The 25,870-nt window shown below is 42.2% G+C and overlaps 1 protein-coding gene across 1 annotated transcript in view; it reads left to right on the forward strand.

Annotated features, from left to right (window-relative positions):
* Window positions 1–358: 358 nt before the first annotated feature.
* LOC128362336 (tyrosine-protein kinase CSK) overlaps window positions 359–25,870 on the forward strand; it is a 42,025-nt gene continuing 16,513 nt past the window's right edge. The window contains exons 1-2 of the mRNA XM_053323081.1: window positions 359–530; window positions 24,266–24,349. Of these exons, the coding sequence (XP_053179056.1) occupies window positions 24,335–24,349 (15 nt within the window). The 5' untranslated portion in view covers window positions 359–530; window positions 24,266–24,334. The remainder of the gene's footprint in view (window positions 531–24,265; window positions 24,350–25,870) is intronic.

The raw sequence follows: 25,870 nt of genomic DNA on the forward strand, positions 1-25,870 counted from the left end.
GAAGACTATTCTTCCTGGGGTACACCTGGGGCTTGTGTCAATAACTTATTCTACTTACAGTGCATAACCTGAAAACTTTAACTAGGCTATTACTTTAAGCCCAGCAGCAGTGAACTACTTTAGCTGTGTGGTGATCAGATTTGGTTGAAGTAACAGTAACAAGTTCTCCATCAGTTGACAGTGTTACCTGTTGTCCACAGGGCTGTGCTAGCAGACCGCTCGCCCTGTGGACTGTGCTCTTCCCCTGCGCATGCGCGTCCACTCGCCGGAGAGGAGACCATTTCCTCCAGCAGCAGGCCGCACAGAGCTCCACCACACACACACACACACATACACACACAAGTGATAACACACACACATACACATATGCAGACAGAGCATACCGTCAAAGCAAAGCCACGTTTTGGGATTGTCTAATCTTTAACGCCGCTATATCTGGATGCCCACCAACCGCAGGAGTCATCCTAATGGGCCTTCATCGCTAATTTTCCCCCAGCATCTGCTCGACACCTCAGCAGTATCTTTTTTGGGTGAGTTGCTCTCAGCGCAGTCACTGTTTTGTCTCGATGTGTTGTTGCTGCTGCTGCTGCAACGTTTTAGCTTCAGCATAGCGTACTAGTGGACTGTCATTGTTAAGCTGTATACTCCGTTTTTCGCGTGGTTTTTACTTTACATTGACCGCTGCCTTTATAGCTTAGCGTTATGACAAACGATTTTCATTTTTTACACCGCTAACGGCCAGCGTTTTAGCGCTAGCCGCTAGTCAACATACAATGTAACGTCACGAGATCCATTATCGGACGCAATTTATGCTAGGTCTCAACAGATTTTCACCCTTCTCGCCTACTCCTCAGTGTATTCTCAAATGTTGACAGGAGAGCGGCAAACACATGGAACAAAACAGTGCCACTTTTAAACCATGTTTGTGTCGTTCGTTAATGTTCCTTACAATTTTATTGTAACGGCCAATTTTGCGGCTGTGGCCAAACCTGTGGTCAACCCCCCCACCACCCCTTCTTTCCCCTGGTTCTATTATCGGACGAGTCGCGGCTTAGGCTTTGTGGTCCAGCCCTTTGCATTTGGCTGTATTTGCTCCTCTTTCAGAAGTGAGTGGTGCTATGATAACAAACATCACAGATAAAGCTGAGAGTTAGTAAAATAAGTAACCATAGAGCGTTGTGATATAGGCGGGTGGATGCACCGATTTGGATTGTGTAAGATGTAGTGGAGCCAGCTCTGGAGGGACAATGAGTGCATATTACGACTGTGTAAATAATGTAGTCTGGCCATGTGGGAGTGTTTTGTATTCTGCTGGAAAATTGGGAAGAAAAAGCAGGATAGAATGGCTTTGTCCGATAATGGGCCCATGTATTTTAGCCACCTCCGTGCTGCACTATAACAGAGGGCTGAAGCTGAGGTACTCTCTCTCTCTCTCTCTCTCTCTCTCCCCCTCTCTCCCTGTCTCCCTTCTGGAACAGATACTGTATTAAAGTAACGGTTTCTTCCATTATTAAAATGTTTTAGTGCTTTAAGGGGAACACATTTCCCTGTATGAAACTGAAACAGAAGGAACACTACAACAACAGTTAACCTGTAGAAAATGACTGGGGGGAAAACATAGTGGGGGTGGGGGGCAATAACAATAACATTGTTATGATGTTGGTGTTATACTCTGTTTATCCCAGTTGGAATCTGTATTTCTCTGTGGCCTCTCCACAAGAAGGTCAGCGGTCAGGTGAAGCTACAGAACAGCAGACTGGAGCTGGTAAAGATCCAGCGTCTTATTGCTCAAGGACACTTGAGAAGGATGGATGCATGTAAACATAGATGTTTGCAGGTTAAGAGACATGAAATGCTTTATGAATGAGCAATAGCTGTGATGTTGTTCAGTGTTGTTCATGAAGCAGACCAGGTTACAGCTTTGGCCTTGTACTGTTGGTTCACACTCACTCTGTGCTTCAAGGTAACTGTCTGAGTGAAATGTTGAAATGTACATACCTGTGCAAGCTGTGGCTTGACTAACAAAAGTAATGTAATGTCTGTCTGCAGTGTATTGTTACTTCATGTAGTCTTCCTGTAGCTATGGTAAAGTCTGCCTGTCCTGCTCTGCTTTGTAACACACCTAATCGTTTACAATCTTACTCCTGGGTTTTGTTGAGGGAACAAATCTGAAGATTAGTGTTTTACCTCTGTGTCTGTCCTCATTATCTGACATGTTACTGTGTTGTAGTTGCTCAAAATCTAAAGTATCCTCTGTCCAGACCTTGTTGCCTGCTCAACGATTAGATTTTGCATGATCATAATCTGGATTGGTTTAACTTCGTTAGAGGAGTAGGTTATTTGTCATGACAATCCAGATCATTGTCTCATTTTGATGCCCACCTGTCTTAAACGTTGTGCCGATTATGGTGAGCGCACAGTGCTGATGAAGCAGCATTTACTATTAGAGAAATCTGTTACCAAGACTGGTTGGAGCGAGGTGGGGGTGTGGGGGCTTGGCACTCATTATCCCCAAAGGAATCTGGGGTACCAGACTGCAACATGTTAGGAATCCATCCATATGCTGCGTCTGTCAGGGATAACCTGCTGCCGGTATAGTAGAAGGTCCAACATAGCGTTCTCAGGAGTCTGAGTCAATTTCTGCTTTTCTGTCATCATGTAGGTTTTTTTTTTTTTTAACAAATTTTGAAGTACAAAATGTTTTATTACAGCACACAGTGTAATGTACCAGTGTTCCAAACACAGCGTGACTCAGCCCTGTTCTGAGTAGTGAGACGCTGCAGCTCTCTCCATCTGTGAAGTCAAGACTCATCTAGTAAAGGTGGTAGAAGACTCCCAGATTAAACCACCGACCATTCTGAGCTCCTTCCCTTTCCTTTCCCCTCTCTTTGTCATTAGTTCTCATTCCCAACTGTCTCACTGACTGACGGCTAGATCGGTGTAGTCTAATCGAGGTGCAGCTTGACGAGGACCAGAGGTGACAGGACAAGTCTGGAGGCCCCCTAACTACATGCTGACTCTCTACTTTTTTAGCCATGAGTTGGAAGGAGGTAAAAAAAAAAAAAAAAATCACAGTCTGGTCACTCCCTAAAGCTGTGAGGAGCTGAGCTGCGTTTACTGTCTTATGTTAAGCTCTGGGCCTGGCTTATGTGCTCAGCAGGGAAGTAATGGCTCCTCTGTCTGTACACTGACCATCTCATTGCACATTTGAAGCCCGTCCAAAGGCCCTGCTGACCTCAACACAATGACTGCGTTTAGTTCGCTTTTCTTTTTTTTTTTCTCTCTCTCTCTCTCTCCCTCTTCCAGCCTCTTCTGTCCAAGCTCCACTGTCTCTTTAATCAGCAAGTGCAATAACAGAGGAGGGATTTAACATGGTGACTCTGGTTCAGAGCTTAACAGTAGACCGACACTCATGAGCAACAGGACACTCCAGATGGTGCAGGATCTACTCTGCATAGTAGGCCGTATCACTGTGCATGGACGCGTTCAGCATCGTTTGCTTTATGGCTGTTTGAATTTCAGCATTGTCTGCAGCTCCAAGCGCGCAGAGGTGTAAGTAGCGCACAAGTGTTTTATACCCGGGCACGAACCTTGTGACGTGTGCGTGTCACCGTCTGATAAGGTATGTGCGCACTCTGAGCCATGCAGGTTTATTGTAGACGCTGCAAGATGCAAAGTGGCCAGCGGTGCCACGGTCTATTTGTTTAGGAAGAGTGACAGAAAGTGAAACTGACAGCAGATGTGCACCTGAACCGGCAACGCTTCCTCTTTTTTTTTTTTTTTTTTTTAACTTATGAAGGGAATGACTTGGCACATCATACAATAGCAGCGAGTTTGCGAGGTGCACAAGATTTTTTATTGTCTCCACTGATGAGCAATTAAGGTATTCTTTGGGGTTTGGGGACACCAGATGTGACCGTTTGTTATCCTGGCTGATTGCTATAAAAGATACTGCTCATCATCATTCTCCTATTCAGATTATTACTAGCATTATGAAGAAAATAGTCTTTACAGAATTGCTATTAAGGCTGCAACTGACTGTAGTATTTGTTGTTGATTACTCTGTGAGATTAATCCATTAATTTTTTGGTCTCTAAATTTGCCTTTGGTTCAACAAGCAGTCCAAAACCCAGTAAATACTTTGCATTTTTAATACTCACTAATTACTTAAACAGTCTATTATTTAAGTAGTAGTTAATAAAAAGCTCTAGCTGCCATTTGAACACAATGTGTAGATAATATTCAACCTTTGCCTTTGTGCTCTATTAGTCTCTTACAGTGTGATATGAGTGTTGACTTGTGATGAATCATAGATAAAGCCTGTTATGATTGCCTTATTTCACTATTACCTCTTAAGTGCTCACAATCATCATCGGTCATCTTTTCAACCACTACCACGTCTTCCTCTCTGTTCGGCACCTGCTGAGCTGTGATGGATCCAACCCTCCCCTCACACCCTCCTCCTCCCCCCCCCCCCTAGTCAGTCGTCATGCCGCCCTAGTAGAATAGCAGCATTGTGGCTGCCATCTTGCACGCAAACTCAGCGAGGCGGCTCCATCTGGGCTGCGGCTGGTCAGTCAGGCAGCTCCTTGAAGGCCGCAAGTCTTCTGCCGCCACGCCTGCTGGCTAGCTGCACAATGTAGGCAATGAGCAGAGCCGCAGGCCGGACACATGACTATCCTTCCGCTACGCCCACAGGGTCCACATTCCCTGCTGGGAGCTGTTTCACACAAGGATAATCATATTACAGCATTTTAACAATTTTTTTTTTGAGCTTGCCATTTCAGACTAATTCATATCTCATGGTTTTCTCTTACCTCTTTGCACTGTTCCTGTGCTGCTGTTGGATATTGGATGTGGTATTCAAAAGTTAGCTGCTTCTTTTTTTTATTTTTCACATTTTGCAAACAACAATATTACTAAACGTGTGTTTTTTTGTTTTCTTTGAAGTCTTTATTTAGTGTGGTAGCACTCTCTTACCATATTTAGGACATATTGGAATCAGAAAAGGAGCCTGATGTGTCTGATTACAGCCGGATGCCCCCCACCAGCTCCTCTAACCTGCAGCTGAAATGTCTTGTTATCCACATAACGACCTAATGGCATGTTGTAGAATTCCTCCGCTACTAAACATAAATCAACCAAAAACTTAGCGGCTTTAAAAGGAAACTTTGTGGATCCCTCCTCACTATCTATCCTTCACTAAGCAGTGTGTTAGCACCCACTGTGCCTCTAAACCCAGATCTACCCCACGGTGCAAACCAGCAGGATGCAGTGGTTTGTTATTTAAATGACAGATCAGCTGGATGACTTCAATCTGTGTTTTGGGGGTTTGGTGGGAGCTGATTTGAATTAATTAGCAGGAGGAAAATTTTCGGTTGGGAGAAACAGTCGGACACTTCCTCCTTTTTGAGTGGATCCATGCTGAGTAGCCAAGGCCAGGGGCGTCTGTCTCACTGCTGCTGTTATTCCCTGTTTCATTTGTGGTAGTGTCCATCCAGAGTGAGTCTCACTTTCTTTTTGTGCTCTTTTTAGGCTAGATATGATGTGGTATGAATAGACACCAAACTAATAGGATGTTGATATTAAAGATGCTTAAGTTTGGCTTTGAAACTAGAAGTCACCTGTGTAAAATGTACACAACACAGGCAAACAGGATATTTGCATTGCAGGACACAGTCAAATTCCCACCACAGTATGATATAGAGTCCTGCACAGTATACACAACTACTGTATGATTGAATTAAATAAAAAAAAATGTAGACAAAAATAGAATTGCTGTTGTGTCCCTTAAATTATGTAATATAATTAATGGACTGGACTGGATCAGAGGTCTGAGCCAGCATGTTGCTTACATGTGGGGCCTCCCCTGCTTACGTCTTCTGTCTGATCACAACTACAGCTGTGTCCTCCTGGTTTACTCCCAAGTCCTTCATATTGAGGCCAATCCAGGAACATAAAGAGGAACCAGTGCAGTCAGACCATCAACTCAGCACTGACTTATAGAGATATTAAACTCCTCTGCCGTTATTGTGACTGTCGTGAAAAGAATACACGATGAATCACTGATGGTGACGGCGATAATGACAATGAATCCCGTCTCAGCAGGGAGGCGCCAGTGCTTCCTCTTTTATCTGCTGTTCTTGTACAATGGAGTCATCAGATTCACTTCAAAGGTACAGTAAATACCTCGCCTTTCATGATGTCACAGACGCCGTGACCTGAAGTAGGTCTACTGTAATACAGAGTTTTTAAAAGGAGTTTACTTGATCGTTTCCCTGTGTAGAAATCCCTTCAGACCATCTTTTCAATAAAAGAAACCATTTTCAAACCAGAGATTAAGCCACAAGACCTACATAGGATATAGATGTTTATTATGGACCATGGCCTACATCTGTGCATGTTTGTACTACACCAGCTGATGAGGCTCATGCAAAGTGTACAGAGGAGGTAGGTGAGATTATTTTTTTGAGCAAAAGCACCTGATTGTTAAATATTAATAAACAGGGACTGGATAATAAGTAACGTAGCTCTCATTGGAATTAAAAATACAAACAAGTGGGTCAGCAATAAATATAATAGGCGGTGGTGGTCTGTGGGAAGCGGGTGAGGGATTTTGTTCTTGTTTTTACTGCAGCAGCTCTTCTTGGCTGGTCAGGGTTGTGTGTAGGTGGTGGTTTTCCATGCTGTTAGGGATTTGATCTTATTAACTCGACAAGGGCTGCAATGAACAATTATCCTCATTAGTAATTTAATCTGACAGTTATTGTTTTGTCTAAAATGTCAAAATAGTGAAAAATGACTTTGTATAAGTCTTGTTTTTGTACAACTAACAGTCTAAAACCTTAACATAATCAGTTGTATGATAAAGAAAATTCTTTCTTTATATATATCTTCAGTTTTTAGCTTCAGATTTGATTTTTCTCCTCATTATGATGTTATTAAAGTCTGTTCAGGATATTGTGGCATGTATGTGAGTTGTTCCATGTAGGGCTGGATAGACAAAATGTTATCACAAACATCATTAACATAACTTGATGTTTGGTCAGGAACTCGCTGGCCTCCCGAACTGACGATAGCTGCCTCCTACCGCCATCTTTGGTTGTGATGAGCAGTCTGGCTGGGGAGTGCAGAGGGGTTTAAAGTCAAGGTTGTAGAAGTCCCTCATTACATTGCAATTTCTTCATCTTGGGTAACCGTTGCCCTCAACCCTGGTTTCGCACTTGTAGCTGCTCATTTTCTTCTGAGCAGGCTACTCCACACAGGTGGTCTTACTGAGTTGTAATGCTTTTGTTCCTCTGCTGTATGACTGGCTGTATGTGTAGTGTTTTCATAGGTAGAGGAAAACAGACTCCAAAATAACTATCAAAGAGGAATCTCATAAATGTGTCACTATTGTCATGAAAGATTTGATCATAAAATGTTCAAAATCGTATCTCCCAGCCCTACTTCCATGTACCAATATCACTCAGTAACAGGGATAGCCAATTATATACTATACATTAGGGCTGTGCTATATGGGCAGAATCAAATATCACAATATCTTTCACCAAATACCTCTGTCGATCAGTGCTTTTGTAAAAATATTTACGCATTGAGATTTTTATAATAGAACATAGTCTGTTAAGCTCAGGAAATGACATTTTTACTGTAATGCAGCCTTTCAAAGCAGGGAAAGACAGCACTTATTCCATATCACGATATTACAACATTCAAAATCTAAGACTTATGTTTATATAATATCACAATATCGCTATAATATTGATTTATTGCCCAGCCCTACTCTACATAGCATATTGACCAGTATGTTGCCAGCTGTAATCGACACATCTTGTTTACTGTTGGGGCGGATGACCAGTGCAAGTGCTGTTTCCATGGTGTTGTGAGTATCAAAGAAACCCATTGCTAATGAACGCAGCAGGGAAGCTACTGAATGTTAACAGCAGTCTGCATCCAAACCTGGAATAAACGCTTTACAGTTTTGTTATGCTAATGCATCATTTCTGTGAAGACCTTAGTCAGGATAAAGCTCATTTTCCACAGTATGAATGCTGTGGAAAATCAATATAGTTTTTTTCCACCTGATACAAGGATTTCTCCCAGGAAATAGTTTATCCAAGGTGGTAAGACACCCGGACACAAACACATCTTGTCTCGTTATCGGTTTTATTAGAAGGTGATGTCCTCAACAATAGCAAATAGTGCCTCTGCTCTTTCCTCTGAACCTGATCTCATTAAAGAGTTGTTGTATTCATATTTGAGGGTCTGTGCAGATGGGTCAGGGGTTGTATGGAGTATGTAGTCCTGGACCCAAGCATACTGCCAGCCTTCTCTGCTTGTGTAAGGAAATCTTCACACCTTGGATCTAGTACTAGTTCACTTCTTGGATCCTAGAAACGGTCTGAGTCAATTAGAGAAATAGGATTACTGCACTTGAGTGTTAGTAGTGATTTGTATTTATAGTAGATGCTGGGAGGTAGATGACTTTGGCTCGCTTCCCCTTTCTTGCTCATTCACGCTTCACGTTCGCACACAGTGAATGTCGGCGAATGTCCTCTCACCCACATGTTCAGTCACTCACCCATTCAGACCTATATATCATTACTTTGGTCCTCTCTGTCTGTGACACACACGCACACACAGATAATCTGCTGTTCTTGCTGATGTCCAGACGCCTGAGTAGACCAAGGGGTCAGCCCCGTCTCACGTTTCTGCAAAACTCCTTCTTGAGTCCCCTGGGAACGCAAGAATGTACCAACCATTTTGGATAGGCGGACCCCTCCCTACACGACTTGTTTCAGTGTTAGCCTCATTGTGTCAAGTAAGAGGCAGAGTTTAGATAAACGGTAGGTTGTAGATTATTTTCATGGTCGTTGCCGGATGTACTTCCTGCATGCAGCTTAGCGTGGTGACCAGAAGGCAAAGTAATGTTCCTGGACCAGGCTTGAACACTGTAACGTTTGCTAAAGGTCTTCAGGATGTTTGCTCAGGTGTCCATATTTTGTCCTTTTCTGCTGTTTCCTGCTGTCTCTAGCACGTTTCACAACAAATGTAATGTAGTGCTGAAACAAGAGGAAATGAATTTGACAACCAATTAATAGCAAAGTAGTTAATCAAGGTAAATTATTAGCTGCTTTTTAGCATTGCAAATTGAATATCCTTTGAATTTGAGCTGTCGATCAGAAAGAACCAAGCAATATGAATATATCCCCTTAGGCTTTAGGAAATTACAATGCTATTTTTTCGTAAATGAAAATAATTGGTATTGTCAGCCCTGCTCTAATCTCTCATTTTGTCAGCAAAATGTCTGTTTTAAGCCTTCAAGATGAGTGCGAAGCCAGCCGTGAGTCTGATTCTAGCATTTTGAAAGGACCTGCCAGGCTCCCACAGTAACACTAAGTATGTGTTCACACCTGTGGTTCAGTGGGTCCAGCAGTTTATTTTGCTTGGACTGAACCAGAGGAACTGAAGTACAGCCTCGGTGCTACTCTGGGTTGGCCCTTAATATTACAAACCTTTCAGGTGAATATGGAGAGGGTACATAGACAAACACCCATCTGTTTATCTATAGAAATCATTGAGAAGAGACTAAATGATATATAATGAGGATATTCATTGTTACTGCAGTGATATTATATATATCTACATATATCATTTTTAGGTCAGCTCAGCCCTTTTTAAACAGACTTATCTGTAAGGCTGTATGCAATGTCCTTGGGCTGTGAGATTGAACGGGGTTATCGCTGCATGTGGTGTGTGTGAGGCTTTTGTGAATTTACTGAAGAAATCCCTGAACCCTGCTCTCTGCAGGCAAGATTTGCAGTTGCTGCCTCTGCAAACATTGGCTCCGCATTAGCAGAAATACTCCTCCGTGATGCCTCTCATGTGTCTCACCGTCCTCCAGGGCTCTCTGAACCACACCATCACCATCACCATCACCATCACCTCACCACCTAATGTTCCCTGCTACAGGTGAAAACACTCTCCCAAATGTGCACGTGCAGCCCCAAATGCAATTTTCGACAGCCTACACAACACTCTTTGACACACACATACATGAAATTGCTTAAAGGCAGCTGCGTGGTGTTTTTAAATTGCATGAATTTGTTTATTGTTGCTTTTTTTTATTTTTTTTATCTCCCCTGATGTTGTGTTGCCGCCTGACACTGGAGACTGTGTGTGTGTGTGTGTGTGTGTGTGTGTGTGTGTGTGTGTGTGTGTGTGTGTGTGTGTGTGTGTGTGTGTGTGTGTGTGTGTGTGTGTGTGTGTGTGTGTGTGTGTGTGTGTGTGTGTGTGTGTGTGTGTGTGTGTGTGTGTGTGGAAGCCTAGTTGTTTTCTGCTTTGATCAGGAGACGTGCAGAGCGCTAGAGATTCTGTCTTATTGGTGAGGTTCTCCTCACAACAAGTCAGTGATAAAAGTAAGAATTGTTTATGTGCACATGATTGCACCGGCATGCGAATGTGGTTCTATGTGTGGCGTGATTTAATAATGCCTAAACTAGGGCTTTTTTTTTTTTTTTTAAATAGGGAGAAGTGACAATACATGCCTCAGTGCTTCAGTCTGTGACTCACACACATGCAGACAGAGACACACACACACACACACACACACACACACACACACACACACACACACACACAGCCCTCAGACCTTCAGTCACATTCAATGTACACTATCAAAGTGGCGGTGCACTGATTTACATCTGTCAGGCAGCTCTCCTCTCAGCTAATTAGGCTACATTTCTTAACCTAGCCTATGAAAAGAAACTAATGACCTAGTTAGCTTTGTCTCTGGGGTTTGGACTATTGTAGCTGAAGCAGTAACGATTGTTAACTGGTTATTTTGCTGCATGTTGAGAGAACAGTTGTTAATTTATTACTTCAATATGGCAAATATTTGGGGAACTTTTCTTTTTGTGTGTTTACATTTTCATGAAAGGTATTCCTAAATATTTCCACTATTCTTTTCTGACCCTGAAAAGTGAGACATGATAGTGATTTGGTAGTAACAGCAATGTTTATGTGAAATAAATCACATTTATTGTTGCCCAAATTATAAAATGAATCAGTAGTTCTGTGCCACAGAAGTTTTCTAATTTCACTTCCTGCCACTGTGTGAATATGCATGCAAGTGAATGAGACAGTGATGTTAAAGTCTGGTTTTATGGCCTTTTGTGGCTAATTTTTATAAATACTGAGGCTGTTTTAAAGATATTTGTCAAAATTTTTTCAACAAAAAAAGTTGTTTAGATTTCTCTACATCCATCTTTCCTTACAGCCCAGATTTCCCTCTGTCCTCCAATATGCTGCTTTATGCAGCCAATTGGAATACAAGCTAATGAATAATGCAAGTGACCACACACCGCATCCTTAATGGGAAGACAATAGTGGTTTATGAACTGTAGTTAGATCCTGAATGAAGAGAAATAACCTGATTTTACACAGTTGGGATTTTAACAGGACGTTTCAGAATTGAAAGACTGTGTCTAAGTTTCCTTATGTTCCTGAATGTTGCTGGAGGTCACTAGCTTAGCTTTAGCACACATATATTCCTCTAGCTGAGTAACAGAATAAAACAACGTTGCAGTGTACTGACTCTCAGTAAGCAGACAGTTGGCTGTAAAATGTGTGGACACACACACACACACGCACACACACATACAACCACTTACCAATAACAGAGGGAAGATTAGAAAGTATGACCAGCCAATCAATGCAAGCATTCTTTGATTTAATTCGACATGTGACACGTCCATGCAGTGGTGGGCTCACGCTAAAGCTTCCTAGCAAAATTGATTTGACCTTCTGGTGCGATGTAGTAACAGCTTCAACCTTACCATCGCTAGCTTTTGAATTTTGCCCACAAATTTCAAAATTTCCAATAACCTAAAAAGACTGAGGAGAAAGTAATTGAGTAATTTTACAGCACAGTAGGACAGACCCCCACCACCACCCTAATCCACCCCCAAAGCTCATTTTTCATGGTTTCCACAACACCAGACCTTTTTAAATATCTGTCTGCATATTTATGCCACTCACACACAATTTCTCTTTCCTGTCTGAGTGCGGTTGTGTCAAAGCCCGGACCCCACAGTGGAGAGAGCACCCCACACTGCGCACTAATGCAAGTCTGTGGTTGTGAATTAATAATTCAGAGTGCTGGCATCGCTGGGTGGAGCCTCCATTATTCATGGTTGGCATTGGAACCGACAGATGACTGCTGTTAATATTGAGGACCGGCAGATTATAGTCCTCCGCCAAGAACCCGGGCAGTATTCAACACTTTAATGTCCGTCTCCGTCCTCCGTCCTCATGGACTACACCCTCCACCACTCCTCTAGACTCTTCCCGCTCCTCTTATTTTGCTGTGTCCTTGCTCTCCCTGATCTCTGTCCTCTCCATCTGTGAGCATCTCTCGCTGTCTCACTGTATCATCTATGTTTGCATGTCTCTGTCTCCTTCTTACTCTGTCTCTCTCTGTGAACTCTCATCTTATAAGAACAAAGTGTCTTCTTAATTTACAAATACTGGCATGTTGGTTTGCTATTAGAAAAATGTACTATAACATAAAATAAAGAGATTCGAGCCTGAAATGTAGATGGAATCAGAAAAGGAATCAGATTATATTCAGCTGCTACTTTTAGGGGTTTTTTTATCTTCTGGTTATTCACTTTCTCCTCCAAAACTGATTTGATGAAACCCCTTCACACCTTACCAGCCAAAGCAAAAAAACCGCAGAAGAGGTAGAAAAATGTTGACATGGCAGAGACAGTCACAGTTGGTGCACAGTGGACAACACTGAATATGAACTATCTTCCTCCTGGGGTGGAAAAAAAAAAACTTCTCAACACTGTATTCTCAAACCTAAAGCAGCCAGTCCAGCATTTAATTCATCAAAATGAGTCTAAAACTCACATGAATGACAAAAAAAGCACAGATCAGAGCAGATTTACAGATCTGACCTGGTTGCCAGAGGAGCAACTAGCACTAAAGCTTTTCCCGCAGTATCTGATGAATATCTTTCAGAAGAAAGTGCTCCCCCCCCCCCCCCTTATTTGTCCTTGTATTCTCCTTCGAGCAACCAAATCCGCCCGCGTCTACCTTCTCTTTCGAGGCTGCACTCGCTAAATCTGCACCTAGTCAATTTCTTTCTCAGTTTGGGATTACTCACTGCTCAGGTAATCTGTATAATCTCTATTTTGAGCCGCCATAGTATGCCAGCGTCCTTTTTTTGCAATTTGGATTTCGCCTTTAACCTCTTTCTCTCTCTCTCACACTCTCGCTCTCTCTCTCTTGCTTTCAGTCTGCTTTTTCACCCAGTGTGCCTCTCTTCTTTTTCCTCCTCTGAGTGTGATTTTCCCTCCATGGTGTCAGTTCTGCTGCCACTGAATGCTTCTTTTATTAAAGAGATTTGGACTAATGCCGCTGCCATATTGTACCAGCACCCCGCTGTGGCTGCTGCTAATGACATTCTTTGTGTCTCCATCCTCATGCTTTGCCTCCTCATCTCCTCCTCCTCCTCTTCCTCTGGTCTGAATGGAAGAGTTGTCATGTGTTGCCATCAAAGGAGGAGGAGAGGCAATGAAAGCAGCAGCAGGCAGCAAACACACACACACACACACCCCCATCTCTCTCTCTCTCTCTCTCTCTCTCTTTCTCTTTCTCTCTCTCTCTCTCTCTCTCTCCTCACCCATTCTCTCTCACCTCCTGGGATGCTCGAAGCTACTTGAGTGTGTGTGTGTGTGTATTTGAGGGACAGCATATATTAGACCCAGATGGAAGAATGTGTATGCATGTATCTAAATGGCAGCATATATTAGGCCAGAGGATAAAGCATTTGCGAGCATGTGTGCGAGGTACGTGCACGTCGACAGTTGGGGTAACATGCACAGCATAAGTGAGTGTGTGTGTGTGTGTGTGTGTGTGTGTGTGTGTGTGTGTGTGTGTGTGCGCGTGTGCGTGCTTGTACTGTACGCACCTGCCAGCCACATATCCTGTCAGAGGAGCACAGAGCCTCCCCAGATTCCCACAAGCCTCTGAGCTTCTGGCTCTCAGCCTGCATCACCTCCACCTCCCTACACTTCCATCACCACTCTGGGAGCTTCCTACTCTTATCTGCCTCCACATATCATTTCACACTCAGGCTGGAGTAGTCCTCCATCATCCCATCCTTCTGTTCACACACACACTTTCACCACCAAGATTTCCGTTGCATCTTAGTCTCAATAGTTAATGGAAAGATAGAGCCAAGTTAACACGAACACACATGAACACACACACACACACTGCTGTTACTGTGCTTTGAACAAGTTTCTCCCTCAAAGTTAATACAACTCTAATATAACTCTCTTCGCTGTATGATAAAGCTGAACACAAATCTACTGTGTGTGTGTGTGGAGAGCTGAGTGTGTCATACAGGCTTGACTGCAACTAATATTTCACTTCATTATTGACAGATCAGCCGATTATTTTCCAGTCAATCATTTTGGTCTGTAAAATATTCGGAAAACATCTGTTTGAGCTGTTGGAACCAGTGAATATCTGTCTCTGGTGATCAATGAATTATTTCAGCTCTACATGTAGGTCTCAGACTTGAACCAACAAGTTCATACTGCTGCATTTTCAGTGTTTGAGAGAAGCCTTGTATTATACTGTATTACAAGAATTCAGAGAAATTAATTTAAATTAATTTAAATTAATTCCATTTTTAACACAAATGTATGATTTGACTGAGCATTGCATTCCTTCACTTGTGCAGATGTATTTCTAAAGACAAAAGACACACAGCGTACAATCCTGGAAACACCACCCAACATTGTCTAAATATAAATGGGGGAAATCCTGCGAGAAAATTAGCACAAGCCGGGCAGAGTCACAGCAGACAGACTCTTTAAGGCAGCGTCTCCATAATGTATGCAATGATGAAAACGACTGCAGCCTCCTGCCTCCTCCGCCTGCATGGATATTGCGAGGATATAAATAGCCGGGCCTGGGTTGAGTGCGCGCCGAGACTGGAACCGCAGCACACAGAGCTCAAACAATAAGCCGTCACCACTACCCTTCCTCCCCTCTGCTCTCTTCAGTCCAGCAGTCTCCCAGAGCTCCAAGAGAAGGAGGGGTGGGGGGGGGGGGGGGGGGGTGGATTCTCTCTCCCCTCTTCCTTTCTTTCTTCCACTTCCTGCCTCCCTGCTTTTGTAATCTGTCATCAGTGGCCAGCCCGAGCCTGTCACTTGTTACGTCAGAGAGGCGGGCGGGCAGGCAGGAGAACTGCCTGTCTGCCCACCTGTCTGTCTGTCTGTCTGTCTGTCTGTCTGCGGTGGAAGAGGTTTCTCTGTCACACTGCTCTATTTTTCATTCAGTTCGATAAAAATAGGAGATGACGGCTGTGGATTAGACACGCACATGACTCCTTTGCTCCGTTGCAAAGAAAGGATGTGAGTGTTTTTTTTTTTTCCTGTTGTTCGGGTTCAGAATTTCAATGCGATCTCTCTTTGGACATTGTTTTTCTGGCACCACTTGAAACCATTTTTCTTTTCAGTACAATGCGGCCATCTGACCTGCAGAGGCTCGCTTGCTCATTGTGCAGCGTTGCCTGTTTTGCTTAATTGAATTACTTAAAATGTTTTTATTAATACAGGACTACAACCTCCAGTTATTTTCTTTATAACCAACCCACTGTGCTTTGTTGGTTATCCAGATGTAACAGATTCAGACTGGGTCAAACCGTCTTATTTAAAGTGACTGTGAAGACTTCTGGTTATTGAAAGCTACTTGTGTACCGATGGTTGTAAAATCAAATCTCTGAACTGCCTGGTGATGCTGAATATCATTAATATTCTTCTCATTTCTCCTCTCCCTCAACAGTTAACAGTGAGATACCCTTGAGCAAGGTGCTAAGATCTAATCCTCCACTCCATTTCCAGCTCTATATTTATATTCTGTGCCTCAACTGAAATATCTTTTGATGATTAACAGTTGAAAAAACTCACTTATTTAACTCATCCCAACCCTTAATGCAGCCCTTCAGTTCAGCCTCTGTCTGAAACAGGCTGTTTTAGCTACTGTCTCTTTAAGGCACTCCTTCCCGAGTAATTTCAACTTCTGAGATACACCTTACATGTTCAAGGCTGAATCTGTTCTGAAATATGCGAGTGGACAACCGAACAACACATGGAAAAATCTTAGCAACCAAGGCTACAGAACAGATGGACATTTGTGGACATGCAAGTAAAAAAAAAAAAAAAAAGGCAGTCTTAACTTTTGGCTTGCAGGGAGCCTTTCTACACATGTACAGCTCTAACCTCAAGTTTTGAAACTGTGACCACGTTTAATATAGGCATTCTCTCTCTCTCTCTCTCTCTCTCTCTCTCTCTCTCTCGCTCTCGCTCTCGCTCTCTCTCTGTTCCCGATGAGCCAGAAAAGAAGAGAGAGAAAGAAAAAAATATGCAGCGAGGCATTTCTGTGGGACAGTGAAATCGGCCCCAAATCTAAAAAAAGGTGAAGCTGGCTAGAAATGTTTGATGTGGCAAGTGGCAGAGGCAGCCACACAGTTGTAATGATTGAGTAAGCCACACAGACTCTCTAAAACTTCCCTTTTCTACATGTTCTTCTTTATTATTTACCGTCCCTCGCAGCTCTCTCCTACTTGAGGTTTCAAGTGTCCCGTCCATGCACCTGTTTGTACCAAAATACCCTCAGTTCACTGCTTTGAAGTCAAGTATATTCTCAGGCATCTTTTTCAGTGTCTTAACTTATTGAAAATAATTTAAATATATTTATTAATGCACATCTTTGTTGCTTTATTTCTTCATGCATCTAGAAAATATGCTATCCTTCCTTATGCTGAAGACCTTTTAAACCTCTTATCAGTAATATTTTTGATATAAACATGAAACCAAATGATGCTGTGATGTTAAAGTGTTGCTGGTACTGCTGACTTCTCTGAGAATCAACATTTTAAGACACTTTCAGCTCTTTGTTTTGGTACTGAACAACTTAAAAGCTAGAAACTTGGATATTGTTCTCCGGACCAGGTCTAAAACTAGGTGGGTAGGTAGGTAGGTAGGTAGGTAACTTTATTGATCCCCATAGGAAGAAATTCAACATCACCACAGTATTCTTAAGTCATAAAAAAATTAAAATAAAATACAATTCTTCATACAATAAAACAATAAATATACAATACATTAGTGGGAGTGGGAGGTACTGGGAGCTGTAGTGTTGTACGGTTTGATGTCTGATGTGCTCCCCCCAAGCGCTTTGAGGCACGTGGCTGAACTTTCAGTCGGCAAGTGCTGAGAAAGAGACTCCAGAGGAATTACCATGTCGCACTGTTGTCCCAAACATTTCTTAGTAGGGGGTGACAAATGGGACCAGCAGCCAGGAAGCAGAGTTTTGAAAAGGAGCCACTGTATACACCGCACGTATAATCTCCTATCTCTTTGTTTATAATAACCTAGTTTGCTTGCTTTTATTATAGTGAGGAAACCTTGTGGTATGGTCATTCTCATCCCTGCACTGAACACTGTCTGACAGGTCCACATAATCAGTGGAGCATGTGGAGGCCTGGTAGAGAGACTGCCTGCTGCGGTGGGAAGACGGGTTATCCAGATGAAAAGGACACCAAGGCTTATAAGATGACTGGAGATGCTGCATCCACGTCTGGGCTCAGTGTATCTCTACATTGGCAGTAAATGAAGCCTACTTCCTCGTTGCTTGTTGTGCAAACACACATACAGAGACAAAGATGCCAACGCTGTTGCTACATGCTGGATGAGCAACTAGGCCAGTTTGCTGCTAAGTTTGAAAAAAAGGTGGCTGTGCTTATTAAAATATTTTTTCGACACTTTAACCACATACGGCGACTGCGGTCGTGTCGGCGGCTGTTACTTCCTATCAGATCTGCTTCCTCTATTCAACTGTCAGCCTGTATGCTGTGATTTAATGATGAGTCTAGTAAGCCACAAGTACTCAAAGGTTATCTTTCGGTGTCTGCGCGCGTGTGTGTGTGTTTGCGTGTGTGTGTGTGTGTCGCTTATCGTCAGACTCGCACTTTATCGTCGGCGTGGACTTAAAATGACCTTTTGAATTTGCTTTGATCGTGGGCTACATCACACACACACCACTCGACAACATCGCCACTGGAAGCCAAAAGCTGGGTTTAAATAGCAGAATGTTCAAAAAGATGAAGGGTTTATCCTTTTAATTAAAAAAACATACCAACTTCTCTTACATCCTCACTAATTGCGAACGTGTCTCGGTCGCACGTGCGCGATTGTAACGTGAAACGGCGACAGAGGTAAAATGCAAATAGCGTTGAATGTCAAACGTACAGACAGAAGTAAAAAATGTATTGCTTCACTATTGTACACATGTCTGCATTTGCATATTTCCCAAGCAGGGGTTTCGTGTTTGTTCGCTGTGACATAGACGCCACCTGATACGCCTCGTGTGTGTGTGTGTGTGTGTGTGTGTTCATCATTAGCCGCAGCAAAACAGGCGGGCTGTCGAGAACTTTACATACGGGGAAATGTGATGCAGCCACGAATCATTTGTTGTTGACAGTTCCACGCTGTCCACTCTGCAGAGCCTCCAGCACCTCTGAGTAGTTTTTTTGTGAGCTTATACTGTATATTTGCATACCCAGTAGGTCACATTTCCATACCCCCCCACCACCACCACCACCACCTTCTCCTGCTGCCAGTACACTACAATACTACAATACAAACTCTGTACTGAGCCCAAGTCAGGATTCAATAGTCATAACTGCTCTTTCCTCTCCTTGTATATGAAATAAGTCATTGTTGTTGGAGTTATGTAATGGGGGGGGGGGGGGGGGAATAGTCATCTGTGTGTATTATGCAGTACTAAATGAAGTTATCAAATTTTAAGCTCTACACAGCGGATCATGCTGGATAATAAAATACTCAGTGAAACAGTTGAGTGATATTTTAAAGCATGCTTGTTTGTAGAGGGAAGTGTGAGAGTCTGCAGGTCTGTTTGTGTCTGCCCAGCTGTCAGATCATACAGGAAGGCAATTAGGCACACACCGGTCTGTACATAAGCAGATGTTTATCATTGTATCTGCATTTAAAAAAATAAATAAATAAAGAAGGCAAATCACACTTGTTTTATTTTCTCATTTTCAAATCAGTCAGCCAGAGACACTGACCCCTGACTCTGATCTGATGTAATCGAGAAAGTCCATGGATCTGTAATCAGCACTGATCCACGTATATTTTAATCATATTGGCTGGATGAAACCCAATCACATGCTGATTCTCTCTGCTGCTTTAGTCCATCCTCTGGTTTCTCCTGTGGTAATGGAAAGCCAAAAAACATGATTATTGATTTGAATCCTCTGAGGTTAGAATTTCAGCGATATAGATGAGCTAATGATGTAGAGTTGCAACCCACAGCTGCAGTATACTAAATCTAAGCTATACTAGCGCTCTCTACTTTCTGTGGAATTACTTGACGAGCCACTCATGGAATTTGATGGGGATGTTGTTTACTGGTTAAATGTACATAATGACGTCCTTTGTTGAGTGCAGTTGGAGCTGTTGTCTAATGCCTTAGCCTTAATAAATTCAATTTCCCTCAGGACATGATTTAAGCAGACGTGTAACTGCGCCCAAGTAAATAACTTCAGCCCAAGTTAAAGTAGACTTTTGTACCCTCTTGCTCTTGTAGACATTGTGCTAGCAGGGCTGCCTCTGACCAGATCCTCCTGTTTACATGTCCCGAGGCTTTGTCACAGTACTGAAGAAACTCAAAATAACAACCTCAACACCTGTGCAGCTCTCAGGTGATTCCTGCTCCAAGCTTTTCTTCATCCAGAGGAAACCAACAGAGCAACAATCAGAAACTGTGATAATGTTCTAAAGTTTAGCTGAGTTGTACACAGTAGGGTGTTCAGTACAAACAGCACTTTATTCTTTGGTTGTGTGTCAGCAAATAAGATTTGGACAAAGTGTAAGCTAAATGGTTTCCTGCTTTTAAAGAAAACTCAACTTCAGACAGAGAACACATTTGATCTGCTCTATTGGCAAGAAACAGGGAAACTTGATTTGTGCAACTGTGAGTTGAGAATGTTTTTAATCTTTCACATCTAGATGAGCTTAATGTCATGGCAGTGCCAACAAGTATCAATTTAAAAATGGGATATTACTCTATATTGCCATTATCTGAGCTGTAACTGGATTAAGTCAGTTTGTCATGCCCTGTCAGAGCAGCTGGTGGGAACTTTTTTTAACATATATTATGCACATTTTCCAAGTCTGCGTTTTTAATGTGGGGCTCTACTTGAATATCTTTGCATTATTTACAGTTGGAAAAACTAATTATTTATCTTACACTGGCTCTTCATGCAGTTTTTGTCTGAAACAAGCTGCTTTACTACTTGCTACTGTCTCTTTAAGCCGCACACCCCTCCTAATAAGCCCCACTCTTGATTGGTTAGCTTCTGAAGGAGCTGCATCCTGGCTGAATTCTGGCTGCTGAGGAGGTAACACAAACAAACTATTAAACAAACTACAGTGGTGTGACTTCCACTACTCTCGAAATGTCAACTTCTCAGACACACCCGTACATAATCGCTGGAATCAAATATGCAATATGAGACATGATAACGCAAACAACACATGGGGAAAAAAAACCTTAGCAACAACCTTAGCAACTGAGCAACCAGCTGTCAACTCATCAGCTAGATGCCCTGGCTTTTGACCTGCAGGCAGCATTTCTACATACATTAACCTCAAGTTTTGAAACTTAAACTATGTTTGGCATCTGACACCATAAATAACAGAAAACAAGTATACGTATAAGTATATTATGTTCCCTTTAAAAAGGTAAAAAGATTATTAAATTTGATCAAATCACAACATTGATCACACTCTGCTGCATAAGAAGTAGAAAAGCAGAAGCAGATATGACGATCAGATGATAATCATGATGACGATCACCTAAATGAGAACCAACTTATATAAAACCAAATGAATAAATAAGCATACATAATGCATGTAATAGCACTGAGTTTGGAAGACTTCTGCTATCATTGACTTTGGTGTGCCGGTGTATTTACAGGATGTTTTTGGGTGCTGTTGAACGGAGCAGCGTAGCTTCACGAGTCTGGGCGGTGGTGCTGTACGTAAACGAGAGTTAACGTTGCTTTATTCTCAGAGTGTGATGAATACGCAGGAATTTGTCTCAGAGACACGGCGCAGTGAAATATTAATGTAGTGAAACAAGATCATACAGTAGACAGTGGAGGAGCAACAGACCCCACATTCACTTCATCTCTTTTATCCGGATCCATCAAAGCTGCTTCAGTGCAGGAGGTTGCTGCTTTAAGAAGAATGTGATTCAGAAACACAGTGCCGGTGATAATAAACAGGACACACAAGACACAAACAGTAATATTACTGTTACTCAGTGCCGCACTTTAGGAAGTGCTTCATAAGAAGCTGCCGTTACATCACTCAGCGTGTTGCCATGACACTGTCACCGGGAGCTCATGAAGCACAGAGAGAGAATATTAGGAGGAGGGGAGCAGAGCAGGAAGTGATTTCCACTCGTGTGTGTGTGTGTCTGTGTGTGTCACATCTGGTAGCAGGGCTGAAGCAGAATACAAAATGCACACTTTGATGTGTGACGTACCATATGAAGAACCAAAGAAAACAAAGCACAACATCAACAACACAAGGCTCCTTATATATTTCGTTAAGTATAACTGTATCCACACAGTGGGGGTGCTGCTGCATAGGGGAAGTGCCATTGTGGGTCTTAAAATAGCCTTAGGACTTATTCATATATATTCAACATGGTAATGCTGCACTATACAGTGACAACACAGCTCTTTTTCTCAGTAGCAAACATGTTCATTTTCTTTCTGGCTGTTGGATTACATGTGCTATTCTGCTCTGTGAGATACTCCTGAAAGGCCACAGAGTACAGAGTGGCAATGCTCCACAGTCTACTGCTATGGAAAAAAGAAGTGAAGAAGCCTCTCCTGAGTACCACTTGACTAACTTAAGGAGAGTGATGTGAGCAGTGTGATGCTGAAGCTCTTGAATAGCTTGCAGGCATTCCTCAGCACTGGAGAGAGATAAGAATAGCCCTCACTTGTCTCTCTATTGGCTAGCAGCACGGCTGTGGGTTGGCGAGTCGGTGCTGCTCTAAACGTAAGAACGGCAAAAGGGGGAAGGAGCGGGCCGCCCCTGCTTGTGTGTGTGTGTGTGTGTGCACCGGAGCAGCCTGGCCTTGAATATATTTGGCTCTGTCAGTTTGCATACAGATCTGCAATGGTCTGCAATTAGGCTGTTTCCTGTATCAACACAGGATATGGCAGCACTGTGAAGCTTGCGGTGGTTATAGATGCTCTCAATGAGCGGCTCTAGCCCAGTATTCAGGCTCTGTGAAGGGGATGCATCACTTTCATGGCTCTAAAATTACGCCGAGCATTGAGTTACTTTGTAGATGTGAGTGGAAAAGAACTGGGCTACGCTCGGCAGACAAAATGTTCCTCTTTCCTTGAAATAGACTGAATCAAAGTGAAACTACGGGCTGCAGGGTAGATCAAGGAGAGGGGTGAGGGAAAAGAGAGAGGAGAGTTAATCTCTGGGTGATATGTACAAGTTGTTTGTAGCGCTTTGTTCAATGTGTTTGGTGACCTATTGTGACTTGGCTGTAGTCGGAGTCTAGTGGGAGGCAGTGACCAGAGTACTCCTCGTGTTCACATTTGCCTCCGACTACAGCCCTTCCCTACTTTGTACGTAGCTCTGGAAAATATGCGTCAGCTACTTCCTCCTTCTCGCTCAACCCTACTCCCGGTTTTTTTTCAGCTTCCTGTTCTCCAGGCCGGTCGGAAGTGAGATGTTTTAGATGGGTACTAGTGCGCCAGGCCTAATTCAGTCACTGTTACACCTTCAGGCTGTAGTATTACTGTAATACTGCGTGCCACCCCTCATTCACTTCTGTTTCTTTTTGAATAAAGAGTCTCAGAGGAAATTGAATTAACTATTAAACATCAGTGTGGTGGTGAAGAGATACACAAAACATAGCTCAGGCCCCAAAAGAGACTTCCTGAAGAAAGTACAGAGATATGAGTTCATGTTGGCACACATTAAGATACACACACACACACCAGCAGCTGTACGCTTTAAAGCTACACACACACACACACACACACACACACAACCACCCTCTTTTTAACTTACAGTTTGTCTTCACATTCTCCCTCTCTCCCTCCTCTCCCTCTGTCACTGTATCAAGGTCACCTTTTAAAAGACTAGTAATTGGCTGCAGAGGCAGACAGACTTGGCCGATGGCAGAGAACCTCCTCTCGCTCGTTCACTTTTATTATTTCAGATTCATCAGTTTACAACCTTTTTTTTTTTTTTTTTTTTTTTTTACAGTTCAACCTTTTAGATTGAACTTTTCCATCTGTTAGCGGTCTTTTACCAGCAGAGATCTTTATTTAACGCAGGAGCTTTAGAATGAGAAATGGGAAGAGCGAGCTAGTGAGATTAGATTTGTTGCACCTTCATTATCATAAATTAATATGAGTTGCATTTGTGATAAATGCTTTTTTTTTTTTTTTTTTTTTTTTGGCTGAATAGTGCTGCATAAAAGTTTGCCATGCCATAGAATTGAAAACTTGGTCACCCTGTTTTGGGTGAATTATTGTCTTTGTCTATTACTGTGTGATTCCTTTTTTTTATCACCATTGTGTTAAAATGTCTTAACCTTTACATACTGTTCAGCGTCAAATTTGACCCACTTTTACATCCGAGAGCTGTAAAAATACTTTTTCTTTTAGCCTGAAATTTGATATCTTTTTATCATAAAAACAAAAGCAGAAACTCTCTGCTCTCTGAAAGCTTCATTTAGTATAACTCATGTTTATCTGTGACTGATGAGGTCTTTATAAATGATTTGTGGTTCAGAAATTGAATATAAAGGCTAATTATGTGAGTATATAAGTTTACATGCACAAGATATGTTTTCATGTCTTTCCACCTTTCAAATCTACAGGACAGCCACTCTGTTACACTAGAGCTCAATTTTAACCATTCCTCATATTCATGAACACATGTCCTCATGCTGGTCCTTGATTTATACAGCTATCTACATTTCTCCTGCCATCTTTTCCTTGCATGTAAAACTGTCTTTGTTTAGGTGTAAAAATGAAGCGCACACTCAGCGGTTCAGCATGCTTCACTGTTGGTTATATTTATCTAACGTCTTGTTTTTCCTTGTGTTACAGCTCTGATGGTACTAGCTGAACAGTGACCACCACCTGCCTGAGGACACCTGCTGCCCAATTGCCCTCATCATGTCTGGGATCCATGTAAGTAGAGTACATATTGCAATTTTTCCCCCACCTTTTTACCCACCCAGTGTTCAGGTTTACAAGTACACAGCTCTACTCCCTGCACCTTTTTGTACAACTACACACACCTAAAGATTGAAACATTGACATGATATAAAAGTAATGCTAAAAACAAGCTTCTCTTTCTCCAGTTGGGCTTTAATCTGTAGTTCTGGCGTAGTGTTGTTCTCACTTGCCTGTAGTGTTGTTTGTAGGAGGATTTAATGGATTTTCTTCTGTAATATACGTCTCAAGTTGTTTGGGGTAGGAGGGCCAACTATACGAAATCTGTACTTCCTGTATGGACTGTTACCAGAATTGTTCAGGATCCATGATCATGATCTTAAAAAATCCTGTTATTGTACATCCAAACTGTCCTCCTTGTCCAAAAGTAAGTTATATCATAAGTTAGGTTAATATTCTTTAACAGTAGCTGTCAGGTTTTATCACTGATGTTTACTCTAAATGACAAAGTTCACTCTTGGATAAAAGCAACACTCTTCCTTGGTACAACTCTTGACAGTGTCGATGATTATGTTTTGTCAGATAACTGTTTCAAAGGTCAAGAATGGACTTTTGTTCATTGTTTGGCATTGTTCCAGCATCTGTGACCCCTAAGTTAGCATTTAACTCCACTCCTCTTCACTCACATGAAATCAGACTCACACCTACTAAAATATCAACAAGGAAGGTAGAAGTTAAAAGTGGCAGCATCTAATGATTATGTCCATTTTTGATTAATCCGTCAATCAGTTTTTACGGACGTCAATTTCAGTGAGACTACTTGACTTAAATAGAATGAAGTCTCTCTCACACACACACACACGCACACATGCACACACACACATGCCAAACTCATATATGTGGTATAGTGTTAATGTACAGAGATGGTGAGCACACATCCATCAAAGTGCCCAGCTGAGTTTTCCTGGTTTCACATTACCTGATGGTCTCCATGGTTCAGCTAATGCTTCTCAAGTGGCCGCTTCAGAGCAGGATTACTCTCCTCCTACATCCTCTGCCTTTAAATGTCCTTATTGATCTGAGTTGTTTTCATCTGTCACACAGCGCTCCACTACAGGCAGGTGAAGAAAATCCCTTTTTTTTAAAAAGGAATTTAGAAAGACTAAAGCTGTAATCTACTCAAACACTTACAATCTCTTATCTTTGAAATGAAAGAGTTCAGTATTTTCATGCACATTATTCAGGTTGTATAAGACCTGTTGACTTAATTCTTCTTATGCATTTCTTATTAACTTTCCATTCTTCCCTTTTTGTCTATGAATGTAAGTTGCATATATTTAATTATGTTGTAGTGCAGCAGGATGTTTGGTCCTGGAGACCCTGACATAAAAGCCTCCAGTTTATGGTAATTATAGTTTCTAAAATTAGACAGTGGGTTTCTTTTAGGTTTCATTAGGCCTTTTTGACCTGTTGGTAAATTTAGCAACCTGTGACCAAAACTAGATTTAACAATGATTAAGAATCCACCAGCAACCA

This window comes from Scomber japonicus, chromosome 1, assembly GCF_027409825.1.
Source record: "Scomber japonicus isolate fScoJap1 chromosome 1, fScoJap1.pri, whole genome shotgun sequence".
Taxonomy (NCBI): domain Eukaryota; kingdom Metazoa; phylum Chordata; class Actinopteri; order Scombriformes; family Scombridae; genus Scomber; species Scomber japonicus.